Consider the following 16,932-nt stretch of genomic DNA (forward strand, 5'->3'; position numbering starts at 1 on the left):
TCTAGTTACATTCCACATAGAAATAAAATAATGACATGTGACAAGCAAGAAGAAATTCAGAGACCTTTTGGAGCAGTTCTGGTCCAAATGCCTTTACTGTTGATTTTGCTTTGTTCTCCTAATGCTCATGAGCATTCCTGGGCTATTCTTCCCAAATGATAACTGTTTGGTTTTTTTTACTTTACTCTGACTTGTCACATACGATTGGAGTGGCTAACAGCTGATGCTGCCAAAATGGGAAAACATCATTTTTTTGCTTAAATCTTTTAGTGCTGATGACACAACTCTCTGTTTTCTTTTGCAGATTTTGGTTGATAGACTGTCGGCAGACACAAGAATCTGTTACTTTTGCTTCCCAAGTGTACAGAGAGATTATCTGTGTCCCCTACATGGCCAAATTCGTGGTGTTTGCCAAATCACACGATCCCATCGAAGCACGGTTAAGGTGTTTCTGCATGACAGATGACAAGGTGGATAAAACTCTAGAACAACAAGAAAATTTTGCTGAAGTCGCCAGAAGCAGGGATGTAGAGGTAATGTACAAGAAGCTTAAACAGTTTTCTCCATTTTCTAATACCTCTTTTAAAGCTAGTATTTTCTGCCTTCTACCTGCCACAAGTACTAAAGAATAACAGTGCCAACAAATACTGTCGTGATGCGGCAGCCTGGTGTCAGGGGCTGCATGTCTTTAATTCAAATTCAGAACTAGGGCAGCTACTGCCACCCAAGTATTAGGAAATCTAGTTGAGATGGTTAGTTATGCAAGCAGGAGACCCTGCCCGTGGCTTTTATAAAACAAAATTCAATAATTTGTAAGAATTTTGCATGGCTTGGCTTGGGGTTTAGGTGCACAAGAAGACTGAAGACTGAAGTCACACAGCAGCAAGCTGAGAGGTAGGGGATAGGTGTTGTGAGTGAATCTTTTCCTCAGTTACCCTAAATCTTAGTTCTGTGGATACAGGCTAGCCCTAAGTTCAGTCTAAGTGCCTCATAGTCACTTCTGTGGTGGTCCACAGTGAGTAGTTTTAATCAGCTCTGCAGCAAACTGCCAGGAGAAACCTGGACACTTGCAGTTATTTACTTCCTTTTAGTAGAATGTATGAGTAAAGATTTTTTTTTTTAGGGTGGTGTAATTTGCTGAACTGTTATGTTCCTGAGTCTGGTTAGCAAAGTATGCTAAAATTAAAGCAAATAAAAATCCAAATTAAAATAAAGATGTAGCATGTAGCCCAAATTTATGACAATGAGTACTCATTTTGTCATTGATAGTGTCACACTACTGTTACTGAGTTAACAGTGTGTTCCATTTGGAATTTAATAATCTGAAATGTTTCCACAGATTTTAGGTAACTGTACATAGCAAACCTTGTAAATGCTGACAAGTCCTACCCATGTAAGAAACTGATTGAAACTACAGTGGAAATTTGCTTAAGAAGCAATCATAACCACCTCACTGTGATTAATTCCTGTTTTGCTTCTTTTTAATTTCCAACAGGTACTAGAAGGAAAACCCATCTATGTTGACTGCTTTGGCAATTTGGTGCCACTAACAAAGAGTGGGCAACATCATATATTCAGTTTTTTTGCCTTCAAAGAAAATAGACTTCCTCTGTTTGTTAAGGTAATGTTACAGTATGACACCTGGGTTGTATTTTATTTTTTCTCTACTTCTGAGTTTGGGGTAAACTTAGCCAACTGAAGAACACTTCCAATTTGTACTATGATGATGGATTAAATGTTGACTTGGGTAGTCAAAACAACCAGAAGTGGCTAGTTATAATTCAGTAATTTTTTTCTCTAAGTATAATGACCTGTTCCTGTGTTCTGCTATATATGCATGTGCCTACAGCATTCTGTCAGACATGAAAATGGCTCTTCTAGCAATCCTGTTCTCCACCTAATAGTCTAAAGACCTGATCAAGTTTGATCTTACTTGATTTTCTGAATCGTGGCTCAATTTGTTGCAGGGAAAAATGCAGAAACTGCAAAAAAAGTGGAAGAAAACATTCTAGAATTGGCAGAAATCAATCTATCAAAATGTGATTGTTGTGCTCTACTCTTGTAAATATGTGTATGACTGTAAATACAGCAATAGCAAACTTCCTTGGGGATACAGTAAGAAAAGCATGGCTTCTTTTTTTTTTGATATTTCACATTGTGGTTTTACCATATTTTTGAGAACAAAGGAAAAAGGAAGTCATTAATTTTGCTAAATTCCCAAATGTAACCTAATTTTATCCATGTAGTACATGTTACTGTACTACTACTTTTATATGAGTAGCAAAGTTTGTAGATCAAAAGCCAAAATGAAAACCTCTGTTCATCCCAGAATAACTAATGCTTTAGCCCTACCTTGGCCTTGGGGCTCATCCACATGGCTCATGAGATCTGCAGGGGGAAGTAAGTCATGTAAAAAAGTGCTCTCCCAGTGGTCACCATCACCTTTGCTGGAGGGAGAGATTCAGAGGGGATGGCAAACCTTTCCCACCAACTTTTCCTTTGACTAGGACCTCCTGGCAACACTGGGGTGCACTATTGCCACTACACAAAACAAGTTTAGAGAACTCTTTTATCAATAGGAATTTCCAAAACATGGAGAAAATCTACCCTGTCCCACGTATTAAATTTGCTGTATGCTCCTAGGCAACTTTTAAACCCTTTCTCTCCTTTCCAGCCATATTTCTTAAGCTCGCTTTAATTTAGAACTTTAACTATGCCACCCCCCCTCCCCCAGCTTTGGCTTTGCATTTTTTTCTCCATGACAGATTTTCCAAAATATCCTCAAAACCATGTGTGTCTATGCATCTAGTAATTTCAGTCTGATGAAGTTAATACACATGGATCTAATTATATAATTTTATCAGATCAGTAAACTATGGATGTAAAACTAAGTTGTGTTTCTTTGGTATTTTATTTAATCCTCCTGACATTATGTACAAAAGCTAAAGCTACCTCACCAGTACCTTCAGCTCTAAGTGCTTACACTTGTTTCTACTAAGAACTGTGGAAGAGATTTTTCTAAGATTCACTGCCAGATCTTTAAAGCATGGCTTGATGTAGTATCTTTTGTAGATGATCATGATCCCACCTATAACTGTTTTCCATCAAATGTCTTCAGTCTAAGACTAGGATTTATCAATACATTTGAGAAAACATTTTGCAAGAGAAGGAATTTCAGGTGTGATCTTGAACTGTTTTCAGCCACTCTGTCGTAAGATTAGCTGAATGAAGAAACACAGTATTTAATACTAAAATTTTGGGCACAAAGTTATTGCTGACATGAGCCTAAATTTATTATTGCCCAGTGGGGGGAACTGGCTTAGTTTCTTTTGTCACCTAATACTAAATGAGTCTCTGTTACGACCATAAACTCTGGGGACCATTTCAGTGAAAAATGGGTACTGTGAAGTTATCACAGGAGCCAAATCATACTGGCATGTTTCTGTTCTTTTAAGACTGTGGTTACAGAGTTAGGACTGTCTTCTGTAAATAAGTTCCTGATGTATAAGCATGTACATGCTTGTGTCTTCTGCTTTGACGCACAAATAAATCCCCAGGTACATTTACAAACAAACAGGGGAAAAAAAACCCAAGAAGGTAAAACATTATTTTTGCCTACGTGGACTTTTTCTTCCACATCTAGCCTGTTTCTGCTAAATAGTTTGAGTAGCAAAAGTAGAACATGCAGCCAAATAGTAAAATAAGAGATGAAATGTCTGTATGTTTACTCTGCCAGGTGCGAGATACCACTCAAGAACCCTGTGGACGATTATCATTCATGAAGGAGCCAAAATCTACAAGAGGCCTTGTTCATCAAGCCATATGTAATTTAAACATCACTTTACCCATCTACACAAAGGTACTGTGAAATCATACTGGTCTGTAGTTATCAGCATTAGAATATAAACAAAAAATGAGGAGGGGAAAATATTGTTAAAGTTTTATAGTAGGTCTTTAACAGAAGAATAAATACCACCCAAGGGCTCTCGGTTCCTCGGGTTGGGTTCTTAGAATGCTTTTGGTTCAAAGATGTTATCAAATATTTGCTGAGAAAAGGTGACAGAAGGGGGATGGAAGTCCAGTTTGTGTGACATAGCTCTCATGGTTTCTTTTTCTGTTGCACAAGACCTATGCTAATCCTATTTCACACAGAAATTTTAGCCAGATTCTGTTCAAGGGAGAGAAAGAACTGGGTCTCAATGAATACCTCCAGCTGCATTTTTTGTTTTACCAAGGACTTCCCACACTGTTTAACCATTTCTTATGACACCTCTCTGAAGATTAAATTACCATTCATAGTTGTTTCACAAAGTATAATACCTGTAGATCAGCTGGTGTTCTTAAGGTGTGAAGTACAGAAGGACAGAAAATTATTAGTCATTTTTGTCATTTGCCAATTTGAAAATTAATGAGCCTTTTTATCTAACTGCCTTATCTATCTGTGGTGATAGTGATAAAAATGTAGCAGACTTTAGCTGTAGAATTTGGATTGTTTATAGCAGTGCTGAAAATATTTTCTTAGGCTAGGTTCTAATATTGACTTTTGATACTGACTTTTCTTCCTACATCTGATCAAATCTTTCAAGAATCTGTAAGTACATCACATGGAGTACATGGTGTTCATAATATTGTTCTACCAGTTACAAATGTACCTAGGGAAGAAAATGGTCCAGTATCAATGGCAGAAAAAGGAGAGGAAAACTCCAGCATGAGCTAGTATTTTGAAATAATAAGATTGAGACCAGTTGAATTCCCATAAATCATGGGAATGCCCTTGATTTCTCTTTAAGTGAGATCAGATATTAAGAAGCACTTGTATCCTTAGACATTGTTGGTTTATTGCTATTCTGTGGTAACTTTTTTTTTTCCTGTCCTTGCCAGCTTAGGAGCTGCATGCCTTTCAGGAATGCTGTTTGCCCCAAATATTGCCTGTTGGTGTTTGTTTTCTCCCAGCATTTTTAGCATATAATATAATCTTTATTAGAGCATTTTTGTATCATTTAAAACCAACACATCTCAACATACTTTAAAATTTTAAATGGGTAACATTGTTAACTATCTCAAGTATTTATTTGTGCTAATTTATGGGTGCAAAAGCATGTATAAGTTTTGGTATAAATAAGGATCACTACAAGTCTTAACACCCAGAAGCAACTTTTCTGTTTGCAATTTGCTTGATTCTGTCTCCTTTTGTGGTTCAAACTGACAGTTTAGTTTCCCTGCTTTTTGACAGAAGAATTCAATCGCAGAGACATACTGCTTTTTCCTCTTTTCTGTTAGTGTTGTCAAAAGTTATTTTTTCCTTCTCTCTTCTTCTAAAAAAATTGCATTTGGCCTGCTCTGTTTTCCCTTCTCTTTTTGCATGGCATCTTGGAACTCCAAGGAATCAGATTCAGATCAAGAGCAAGAAGAAGAGGTAATGTTGCTATAACAGCCTGCTATTGCTCATGCATGTTACTAAACTGCAACTAACAGATACAGCTTGCAAGATGGAACCTGTAGTGAAACAGGCAGATCAGTCATTAGCTCAGTGCTACACAAACAGTGAAGAGGAGTGCACCTCAAAGGATCTTGCACAGACTCACCTGAAATTTACTGAGTTTAACTTTCCCTATATTAAAGCTGTCCTGATTCAGGTGCACTGATTTTGGAGGTGTATAACAGTTTCTTTCAAAACAGTTTCTTAGTAATTTCAAAATTATTTTACTTGAGAATAAGCCATACAAGGGTATTTCTTTAAGCTTTTGTCTCTGCAGCACAAAAAAGGGGAAATTGGGGACTGGCTTTTCTGATACTAAGAACCATCCTGCACCCTAAAATAATGTAGGATTGCTACTAGACTTGTCTAAAGCATTTGGAACCACTGAATCATTGGTATAGGATACTTTTAAATAATATTAAAAGACCTAAGCACAGTCTGAATGTGCTTCCTCTAATTAGTGGTGGTGTGTAGGGGAAAGGGAGGCAGAGGAACAGACCTAAATACAGCAGTTCCCTCCATCAGAGAGTTCCCCCCAGTTGAGGGGAGTCTGTGACCAGACTGCCACTGAATGCACTATGTGTACACCTGGAAGGGCTGCCATTTCGAAATCTTCATACTCTGACAGTGCTTTTTAAAAAATGTGTATTTTGGTAACATCTGTTTTCTTTTGAGTAACAGTAAAACTGTGTGGCTTTTTCAATCTATATCCAAATACCCCCTGAAGAATCCAAAAGATAGCCTCTGAGGGCCATCTCTGCTTCTATTTAGCTGTTGGCAGCATCAAGTCCTAGTTCTTGCCTTGTGCAGCAGCAAGTCTGCAGTCAATTCTGCACCTGCTTTTCATCATCACAAAATACAGGGGCAAAAACAAATTAAGAGCAATGCAGCAACATACCCAATCATACAAAAATCTGGGTCTTCCATGCTGCTAGCTGCATTTAAAGAAAATATATTGCAATGTTTGGCATCTACTATTGACCACAAGTATGGCAAAGTAACCATTTTTCTGTTATTGGAAACACTAAATAAATTAAGCCATGCTTTTACTGTTATTTAAAGTACATACTTGGCTGCATTTAATACAATGCATCCATGTGTCTCCATACATCTAGTGAATTTGACTCCACCTTTACTACTTAATTAGTGAATTTATCTATATTGATGGTACTTGAAGTTTTAAATTTCCCCCTCTTTTCTCTTACAGGTTGAGATGACTTCAGAAAAAAGTAAGATTTTATTGACAAAAAAAAAAAAAGTTACAATGCAGTTTGTATGAGAGATGGTTAAGAATAAGCATGAAAGAAAGCTAAGCTTTAATTGCTCTTGCTATTAACATCAATACTTTAAAAATGTAACAGAAAACAATTTAATTCCAAAGCAGCTATCCAATTAAATACATTTTAATGCATAAATTAACTGATAATACAGTGTAAAACAGTTCATCTAAGCATTTACTTTCCTTTGACATCCCTAGTGATCCTGCTATTGCTATTTTGCTTGTACCAATGCTCATCCCTCCATGTTTTTGTTTTATCCATTTGTTGACACACGTTGTTGCCTTGTACTTGAGATCAATGACAGTATTGCTTTTCATGAGCACGTAATTAATACTCCAGTACATTTCATTAAACTCAATGAAATAAAACCATGGGAAAAAAAAAAAAAAAGTGATACTGTCCAAAGTAATCAGGCTGTTTAACCCTTCCCCTCCCACTCCCCACCTTTTACTGTGGTGAAATATGACTGGAAATATAAACCCTTTTTTCTACATTGTTTTGAGGGTAATTTCTTCTGGATGTACTAGGTACATATTTCATTGGAGAAACAATGGTACCATGATCCTGAGAATCAAATGGAAGATTGCTGCCCTAGAACCTCCTTTGTCTAAAGCAGAACAAAAGACACCAGGGGATCTCTCCTCAAGGGTCCTTGTCCTGCACTGTTCCAGCTGCACTTACGGACAGCTACTGACCATTCCTGACAGTTCAGGAGTTCTCTTATTTTTCTCTAGTAGCCACTCTACCACTTCTTCCTCACTCTTACTAGCTAGGCCACAGAGAACCCACCAAGCATTCTTGCTACCAGCCACAAGCTGTCTGCACACTACTGGAGTTTTAATTCACACTGGAGCTTCTTTGCTTCCAGCTAATTAACTTGACTCTTTGGCCAGTGAGATAGTAATCCATGTGACATTTGGGAAAATGTGTAGTATGCCAGATCTACAAAATTACTGGACAGCATTTCAGTTGCACTAGACAGTTCAGACTAAAAGCAGCAGCACCACGTCTTCAGCACCAAAATTGCCCCCAGGCAATCTGGTTATAACTAATATGCAGCACAAACATTTAGCATTCATTGCATACAAGAGAACAGTGTAGCAAAATGGGTAATTTTTACAAAGAAATACAGGTAGCTCTGCATTGCTTAGGTTCTCCTCATTGCACTGCTACTTTGACTTTTAGACTGGGGTGCAGAAATATGCCAGTTTTATGTGATGGTACTACCTTTAAAAGAAAAGTGTAAATTTGCAGTTTCTAAGCATTGCAGTTGCTTCATAACTTACTTCAGTTCTCCAGTGTTTCCTTCTGTTCAATATACGTGTTCTAGTACTCCCTCCTGAAATTAAATATTCCCAGCAGGAAGTTATGGCATAATGGGAGTTACCTACATCCAATTTACTGTACATGGATTGCACAGATTAGACAAATATTTCACCACAGTATGTTTAACAATATTTTCATGTCTCTTTAATTTATATTATTAACTTTATTGTTTTTTAACCAAAACTACATACCCAGCAGCATTTGCAACACCTTTGCTTTGCATGGAAATAACTTGCCTTACATGAATTGTATGTATGTGTCTAGTGTGACTGTCTCTGATTTTTGGTTGCCATACATTACATTTTTTAAAACTTTGAAATCACTTCTAAGTTGATTCACAGTTTTTTCTTATTGTCTCTCCTTTTCTTCTCTGTCTTCTCTTTCCTCAGTCAAGTCATTAGTTGTCAATGAGGATGTTCCAAGGAAAGGACCATGCCTCTTAAAATAAAAGAATGTTTGTTTCATTGTTTAGGTGTGAAATCCCCTTAGATGAAATGCCGGTTTGCAGCTGATTCAGATCTCTACCTATTTGATCACATTTTAGATTACTGCAGAATGACTTTTAACTTTGTATTTTGATAATAAAGAAAAAAAATGTTAACCCAATGTTATTCTGACAGTTTGCTAACACTGGCTTTCTCTTAGAGGAAATCGACTTTCAATCAGTTCTAATGCTTTCCCCCTTTTTTCTTGTTTATTTTTATTTGAACATTGATCTGTAACATCTGAACAATCTTGAGATGCCTATCTTTGTGTAACTTCACTGTGTTTCTTCTGTTTTTTAATTTTAAATTTTGTTGTTGTTGTTGTTTTGGTTTTTTTTTTTTAGTGGTGTCCTGATTTGGTTTGTTACAGCTTCGATACTGTATGTGTGGTTGTGCTATATTGATAAAGTTAAGCAAGTTATTTCCTGCCATTTTCCTTTCCAGTTTGTTTTTTTTTCCCCCACCCCTCCTGTTAGCTTTGCTTTGCTCTCGTACCCTCAGATCTTGTGGATCCACCATTCCCGGCCCATTTTTGTTGACCTTCCTACCACTGCAACCAAAGACTATCATTTTCAGTCCTGATTACATTTTCCAATCTCTATCTTTGATTTCCATTTTACTTTCAATGTTTTTCGTTCGCATCAAAGATGACGAGACAGAATCTACAGAAACATCTATCCTGAAAAGCCATCTGGTTAATGAAGTCCCTGTACTAGCCAGTCCAGACCTGTTGTCTGAAGTTTCTGAGATGAAACAAGATTTGATCAAAATGACTGCCATCTTGACAACTGACCCTTCTGATAAAACAGGCTCCATTAAAGTGAAAGATCTTGGAAAAGCTGCCGAAGAAGAGCCAGGAGAGCCTTTTGAAATAGTTGAAAGAGTGAAAGAGGACTTAGAAAAAGTAAATGAAATTCTGAGAGGTGGATCTTATACCAGAGAAGAACATGGTTTACGGAAGTCCCTTTCCAAACAAGAGCTTGTCGAAGAAGAATGGGTCATTGTCAGTGATGAAGAAATTGAAGAGGCAAGAAGAAATGCTCCTGTAGAAGTCACTGAATCTCCCTGTGTAGAAGTCAGGGTAGATAAAGGGACAACAAAAATGAAGAAGCCAGACATGACAGGAATGGTAGATTACCTTGCAGAAGATTTAAAAACATATGTTTCTCTTCATGAGGTACAGCCACAAGCCTTACAAGAAGACCTAGTAGAAGAGAGATTTGAAGCTGTAGTAATAAACAGGGATTCTGAAAAAGGACAAGAATCTCCAGCAACAGCAACCCTAAGTCTGCAGGAGCAACACAAGCCAGCCTTAGAAATTAAAAAGCCAGTCAGGACAAAATTAAGAGACAAGCCAAAGCAAAAGGAAGGCAAGGTGCACAGCAGTGAAGGGAAACCTGGACAAATGAAGCTTGCTTCACATGAGTCACTAGGTGAGGAACCTGGCTTAAAAGTGACAGCTGCTCCTGAGGCTAAAGCTGTGTCCCCTGTTATAGAGGAAACTCCTATTGGCTCAATAAAAGATAAAGTCAAGGCTCTTCAGAAACGAGTGGAAGATGAACAAAAAGTACGGTCAAAACTACCTGTCAGAATTCAAACAAGAGAAGGCACTGCTGAAAAGGCTTCTAAAAAAACAGTACAAGTCAAAAAACCCGTAGCACAGAAGGCACAGCCACCTGTTTCACCTTCTTCTAAGACAGAAAGACTTGAAGAGACCATGTCAGTTCGTGAACTGATGAAAGCCTTCCAGTCAGGTCAAGACCCATCCAAGAATATATCTGGACTGTTTGAGCATAAATCTGTCAAACAGAAGCAACAGGTCCCTGAAAAGGAAACAACCCGGAGAAAAACAATTCCTCCACCAAGTGAAACAAGGCGAGTACCGAGCCACAAGACAGAGAAACAGAAGGACAAAGCAAGCACGGTCTTAAAAGCAGAGAAAGAGCAGCAAGGAAAGAAAGGAAAAACACAAATGTCTACTGTTGAAGTTACCAAGAAAGCTGTAGTCAAAGACCAGGCAAAAGAGCAGAGAGGCAAAAAAACAGCTGAACCTCCCCCTCCAGTAGTTGTTGAGGAAAGCACCAAAGATACAGCGATTGTGAAGGGCGGGACTTCTGATGACCAAGGAGATACTGACTTCCAGATCAGCCCTGACAGAAAAACCTCAACGGACTTTTCTGATGTCATTAAAGAAGAACTGGAGGATAATGACAAATATCAACAGTTCCGGCACCTTTCAGTGACAGAGGAGGGAGAGCTTAACTTGGAGCAAGTACTGACCAGTCCTTTCGGTGTTGCTTTTCCCACAGAGTGTGTGAAAGATGGATTCCTTCCTGCTCTTTCTCTGCAAAGTGCCCCTTTTGATGGGAGCTCAGAGAGCCTTAAACACGAAGGTGTGGCTGATTCTCCAGGTAGCCTACTTGACGGAACCCCTCAGATGAGCTCTGAAGAAAGCTATAAGCATGAGGGTCTGGCAGAGACTCCAGAAACAAGCCCTGAAAGCCTTTCTTTCTCACCAAAAAAAAGTGATGGGCAAATTGAAGAAGCTCAAGGAGCAGCTAGAGCACACACAACAGCAGAAACATGTTCTCCGAAGGAACTCTCTTCAAAGAAAGATGAAAAAGGTATTACTGAAAGGCAGCTAGATGCTGTTACTGAGACTAGTAAGTCTCATTCTGACCATGTATCAGAAGAGCTTGTACCTACAGCCTCTGAAGAAGAGGCTGATAAAGTTAAAGAAAGTAGCTCAGCTTCCATTGGGAAAGATATTAGCAGGGATAAAGAATCCAGAACCACTGCACATTTAACTAAGTCTTCTGAAACATATGACACTGCTTTAGAGAAAGAAAAAGATATAACCTCTGAACGCCGTGTTGTGGTTAGAAGTCCCCAGAAATTGGAACTTTCACTTGCTAGCCATGATAGTGAAAGCTGTAGCCCAGTTGCAGATGACTCTTTGGCTGTAAGTCATAAAGACTCACTGGAAGCAAGCCCAGTGCTAGAAGATAACTCATCACACAAAACGCCTGATTCTTTGGAGCCCAGTCCTATGAAAGAGTCTCCCTGCCGTGATTCCCTTGAAAGTAGCCCTGTAGAGCAAACAGTGAAGGCTGGTATTTTCGGGCAGGGTCCTCTTCAGTCTCTTCTTAGCAAAGGAGAACCCTGCCCAGAGCTGGCATCGGTGCGTTCCAGGATTCTCCGTGACCCTGAGGGAAGTGCTGATGATGACAGTCTAGAGCAGACATCACTCGTGGAGAGTTCAGGGAAAAGTCCTCTTTCACCTGAAACTCCTAGTTCGGAAGAAATTAGCTATGAAATCACACCTAAAACAGCAGACTCGCATGCACTATCAAACATACCAAAGTCGGCTGTGATCCCTGAAGTCAGTGAAGAACCAGAGGATGATTCAGAAAATGAACCAAAGAAGAGATTCACCCCTGAAGAAGAGATGTTTAAAATGGTGACCAAAATCAAAATGTTTGATGAGTTAGAGCAAGAAGCAAAACAGAAGAGAGATTACAAAAAGGATTTTAAGCAAGATGAATCTTCTGCAGTTGCTGATTCAGAAGCTGCATGTGAAGCTGAAGAACCAGAGTCAACAGCTGTAGAAGAAAAAGACACACCTACAGTGGTGATGTCTGCAGCAGAACCTAGAAAAACTTCTTCCTCTTCAGAAAGTGAGCCAGAATTGACACAGCTCAAAAAAGAAGCCGACTCAGGCCTCTTAATGGATCCTGTGATCCGAGTGCAGCCACCATCACCATTCCCATCCAGTATTGACTCCAGTTCTAGCCCTGACGAAGCAGGTTTTCAACCCATTGGTTCCAAACAATGCTCTTTCAGGGTAGGTGCAGTTAAAGCTGAACAGGATAAGGCCACAGAAGATGACAAAGAGGAGCCGCCCATCCTTGAGGGAAGCTGTGAGGCTTCCACGAGAGAATCAGGCACTTGTCATTCTGACGGTTGCGTATCAGCAGAATCAAAATGTGCCAGTACAGATGGCTGTGAGACAGTTAGCCCCAGTGCCCCAGTCATGCAGTCAGGGGGTACTTGGTGTGGTTCCATAGGTGACAGCTCTCAAAAAGAAGTTCATATTGAGTCTTCACTAATGCTACAGCAATGGGATCCTGCTGAAAAAGATGTCAAACCCACTGCCTTGTTAAGACACAGAGAGGTCATCACTACAGGAGCTGTGTCTGAGAGAGTAGATGATACTTCTTGTGGACACAGTACTACTGCTACAGAGTACTCTGTACCACAAGATGGCAAACTGGCTGAAGATGATTTGGGGAAAGCAGATACAGATTTTGAAACTTCTCAGAGAGAGATTCATGCTGAGGAGCCCTTAGCAGAGAGTTCATCCCTTACCACTGAAGCAGTGGAACTTGAAAGTTATGTAGCAGATGCTGCCGAAGGCAGTGCTCCTCATATAGTGAGCCCGTATGAAAACGTGTCTTCTGAACATTTCTTTACTGACTCTGAAAGTCAGGTGGGATCTGGTAGAAGTTTGCTATCTAGGGAAAACTATTCAATTGCAGAGGGGAAAGATCAGACTGGTGCAGCTTTCCTTAGCAGAGACGCAGGTAGTGAGTATCACTCTTCGGAGGAAATGTATATGGAAATAGAGCCAAATCCAGAGGATGCATTTCAGAAAAAGTCACAACAATCTTCAGCATCAGAGTCCACAAAATTATCTGAATCTGCCCTTGAGGATATAGGAGTTGAAACAGAGAAACTGATCAGTCAAGTTGTCATCACTAAAACTGATGTGGATTCTGACATGTGGAGTGAAATACGTGAAGATGATGAAGCTTTTGAAGCTCGGGTGAAAGAAGAGGAACAAAAGATATTTGGGTTGATGGTAGACAGGCGGTCACAAGGCACAACACCTGATACAACACCAGCCAGAACACCCACCGAAGAAGGGACACCACTTAGTGAACAAAATCCTTTTCTTTTTCAGGAAGGAAAGTTGTTTGAAATGACTAGAAGTGGAGCCATTGACATGACCAAAAGGAGCTACCCAGATGAAAGCTTTCACTTCTTCCAAGTGGGGGATCAGCCTCAGGAAGAAGTTTCTTTATCTGAAGAAGTGAAAGAAGTAGCTGAGGTGGAATCTTCTAAGCTGAAGAGCTCATCAGATCCAATTTCACCTTCAGAATTAGAGGACTCAGATATACAAGAAGATGATACATTGAAATATTCACCCCCAGCATCTGAGTCCAGTGATATATTAGAAGAAATGACGGGTGAAGGTGTCAACATAGGCACCACAAAAGCAGATCTTAAATCCAGAATTCCAATTAAAATGGGTATTTCAGCTTCTTCAAAATCACCAAAGAAAGAAACTGCTGCCTCTGAAGCTGAGCCCCTCTCCAGAACGGAGACTGACATGGTTGATAGCAGTCAGGTGCCTTCCCCAATCTCTCCTGAGCAGTCTGTCATAGAAGACGAATTAAATTTTTCCAAAATTACTAGATCAGTTTGTTCTGACCAGGGTGATGAGTCCCCAGACTCTTCACCAGAGGAACAGAGATCTGTGATAGAAATCCCTACTGCTCTAATGGAGAGAGTGCCTTCTTGTGAAAGCAAATCCAAAATCCCTGTGAGAACAGCTGCTGCTGCAGTGCCATCCTCGCAACAATGGGAAGACGAGAGCCTTCCCGCAGATGACTTCCTAGACAGTTTGCAGTGTGAAGGAAAAGATGACCAAGCAAAACCAAAGTCTAAAATTCCTGTCAAAGCAACTATCCAAAAAGCTGAGCAACAACAACATACATACACAGACACATCTGTCCGCAAGCTAGAGTCACCCAAAGCTCTTGACGTGACAAGCAAACTCCCAGTGAAACAAGAGAGCCGAAGTAAATCTGAATCTGATGCGAGTGTTCCCATGGATCCAAAGACCAAACGGTCGATCAAAGCTAGGAGTTATGCAGAGGCAGAAGCAGAGACCAGGGAGAGGGAGGCAGAGATGAAGCTTGAGCTAGACTCAGATGAGGCAGCCACAGCAACACCCAAGGTATTTTCATCATGGTTGCCAGTTAAGAGCAGAAGCACTACAGCCTCCCGCAGTGCTTTGAGTCCCACAAAAGAAAGTAAGGAACACTTTTTTGACCTTTACAAAAACTCCATAGAATTCTTTGAAGAAATTAGTGATGAAGCTTCTAAATTAGTGGAGAGACTCACGCAGTCAGAGAGAGAACAAGAATTAGTTTCAGATGATGAAAGCAGTAGTGCCCTAGAAGTTTCAGTTATTGAAAATGTGCCATCCAGTGAGACTCAGCAGTCAGTTCCTGAAGACATCTTTGACACCAGACCCATTTGGGATGAGTCTGTAGAGACTCAGATTGAACGTATCCCTGATGACAATGTCCATGACCATGCTGAAGGTATTTGCCAACGACTGGGATTCCCTGTGCGACGCATGTCATGAATTAAACTTTTTGGTTTTTTGTTTTCTTTGGGGTGTGTGTGTGTGTGTGTAAGTTTGTAGACACGTGTAACGTGTGTGGCATTTTCTTTTCAGCTTTTGGTGGTTAGTTGTGCATTTATTTTCCGCTGTGAGCTGTGTTTGTTTTTTGTGTTGTGTCTGTGTTTTTCTTGTCTGTGAAACAATCTCAAGATTGCAAACCATGAATGCTTATGGGAAGTGTTACCTTAATAACCAACAAAAACGCTTCTAAAAATATGTATTGTTTTACCATTAAACTGATTGCTCGGGTCATTTTGGCTTTTGGCTTTCCCTGCCCCTATTCTTAACTATTAATTGTTACTAATAATGAAATATTTGGGCATTGATTGAAACTGAGACAGGCAAATTCATTATCTTTTGACTTGTTACACAAAAAAATCTGCAGAAGTTTTAAACAAATACGATTTTCATAATCTTTTTTTTTTTTTTGACTATTTAGGTCACAAGAAAATTCTGTGTCACCAGTAACTTTAGTACAAGTTTTCTGTTTGATTTTCCTTTCACCCACTTTTTTTCTACTACTGAGTAGCCACAGTGGAAATCCAGCAGCTAAAATGAAACAAGCCTAAATCCTTCGCCCTAAGCAATTTTCTGAATCTGAGGTATCACAACCCATGTGTGCGTTCAAGGAAAATCAAAACTTAAATTCTGCCATCTTCAAATTCCCTTTGGGGATGGGAGAAACAGTCAGTCTCACTGTTCCCAAAATAAACAAAGACTGGCAAATGAGCACCTGATTTTTCCTTGCCTTCATTCTAAATATTTTGTACCACTCTTAAGTCGAAGACACTTAAATTAACGATATCTCAAATACAAACCATAATACCAAGTGCAATATGAACTGTCTGAACAAAACTTTCCCTACAGCAGAAAGAACATAATTAGAAGCACCAGTCCACATGAATTTTTCAACCTTTGCATTTACTAAGAAGGCATGGAAAATTATGGCTCTTGACTTAGTGAAAAATCCATTAGTTGTTAGAATGGAGCTTTAGAATAAAATTCTTGGCCAAAATAGGCACAGTAGATACTTCAATCCTTCTTTAGATTTTCACATGAAAGCCTGATTTTCAAATGGAAAATGTGGATAGTCCTGTGCTTTTTGAAAAATCAAGCTTTTTTTAGCTTGGTTTTTCTTTTTTTTTGTTTTATCTGGGGATTTACAGTCCTCACTGTAGTTATCCAGTTGTAACAGCCTGTCCACATTAGATTATAGGAGTTAGGGAAAAAAGCACCTTCCCTTCGTGGGCTGTGTCACCTACGAAAACAGGTTTTAACTTGTAAATGGCAACTTGTGGCTCTCTTTGACCTGTAGATCAACAGGATGATCGGGAAAGGACAGAGGAAAGACTGGCACACATTGCTGATCACCTTGGATTCAGCTGGACAGGTAAAATGCATGTTGTCCACTCCAGAAAGGAGGGAGCATTCCTCACTTTCTTCATTTTTCTTTCAGCTGATTTCCTGATTATCTAAAGATGTTTTTCCTGAGCTGGAAGGCGATTACAGGGATAAATTACATCAGCTTCTTTTCTACATAACTGTGCTGAGGAAAAAGGGATCAAAAGGGATCTATTTGCAACAATCACTTTAATATTAGTGGATTAAATAGATCTGAGACAGTTAACATTACTGGGGACAAGTGAAAGTAACATGCAATGACATGCAGATGTCAGACACAGAATCAGCTCAAAAGCGTTTGCAAACAAAAGCAGCTGTGCAGAATTCTCAATGCTGTGTCAAACTGCACAAAAACATGCTGCAAAAAAACCATAAAATCAGGTCTAGACTTTTTTTGTATCTATCCCTGGATCAGTACCACACTCCTGAAAGTAGGCAAGGCTCTAGGAGTTAAAGAAGAGTTGTATAACAGAGAAAAAAAATGTT

The 16,932-nt window shown here is 39.4% G+C and overlaps 1 protein-coding gene across 9 annotated transcripts in view; it reads left to right on the plus strand.

Annotated features, from left to right (window-relative positions):
* The window catches only part of ANK2 (ankyrin 2), a 179,733-nt gene that overhangs the window by 149,064 nt on the left and 13,737 nt on the right, over positions 1–16,932 (plus strand). For 6 of the 9 annotated variants that reach the window (XM_051617958.1, XM_051617959.1, XM_051617961.1 and 3 more), the window contains 6 exons: positions 305–533; positions 1,496–1,621; positions 3,737–3,859; positions 5,384–5,416; positions 6,687–6,708; positions 16,361–16,435. In XM_051617958.1, the coding sequence (XP_051473918.1) occupies positions 305–533; positions 1,496–1,621; positions 3,737–3,859; positions 5,384–5,416; positions 6,687–6,708; positions 16,361–16,435 (608 nt within the window). Of the gene's footprint in view, positions 1–304; positions 534–1,495; positions 1,622–3,736; positions 3,860–5,383; positions 5,417–6,686; positions 6,709–9,217; positions 14,963–16,360; positions 16,436–16,932 lie in introns of all 9 variants that reach the window. The other 3 variants (XM_051617960.1, XM_051617964.1, XM_051617957.1) reach the window with 2 other exon arrangements.

Source organism: Apus apus, chromosome 4, assembly GCF_020740795.1.
Source record: "Apus apus isolate bApuApu2 chromosome 4, bApuApu2.pri.cur, whole genome shotgun sequence".
Taxonomy (NCBI): Eukaryota; Metazoa; Chordata; class Aves; order Apodiformes; family Apodidae; genus Apus; species Apus apus.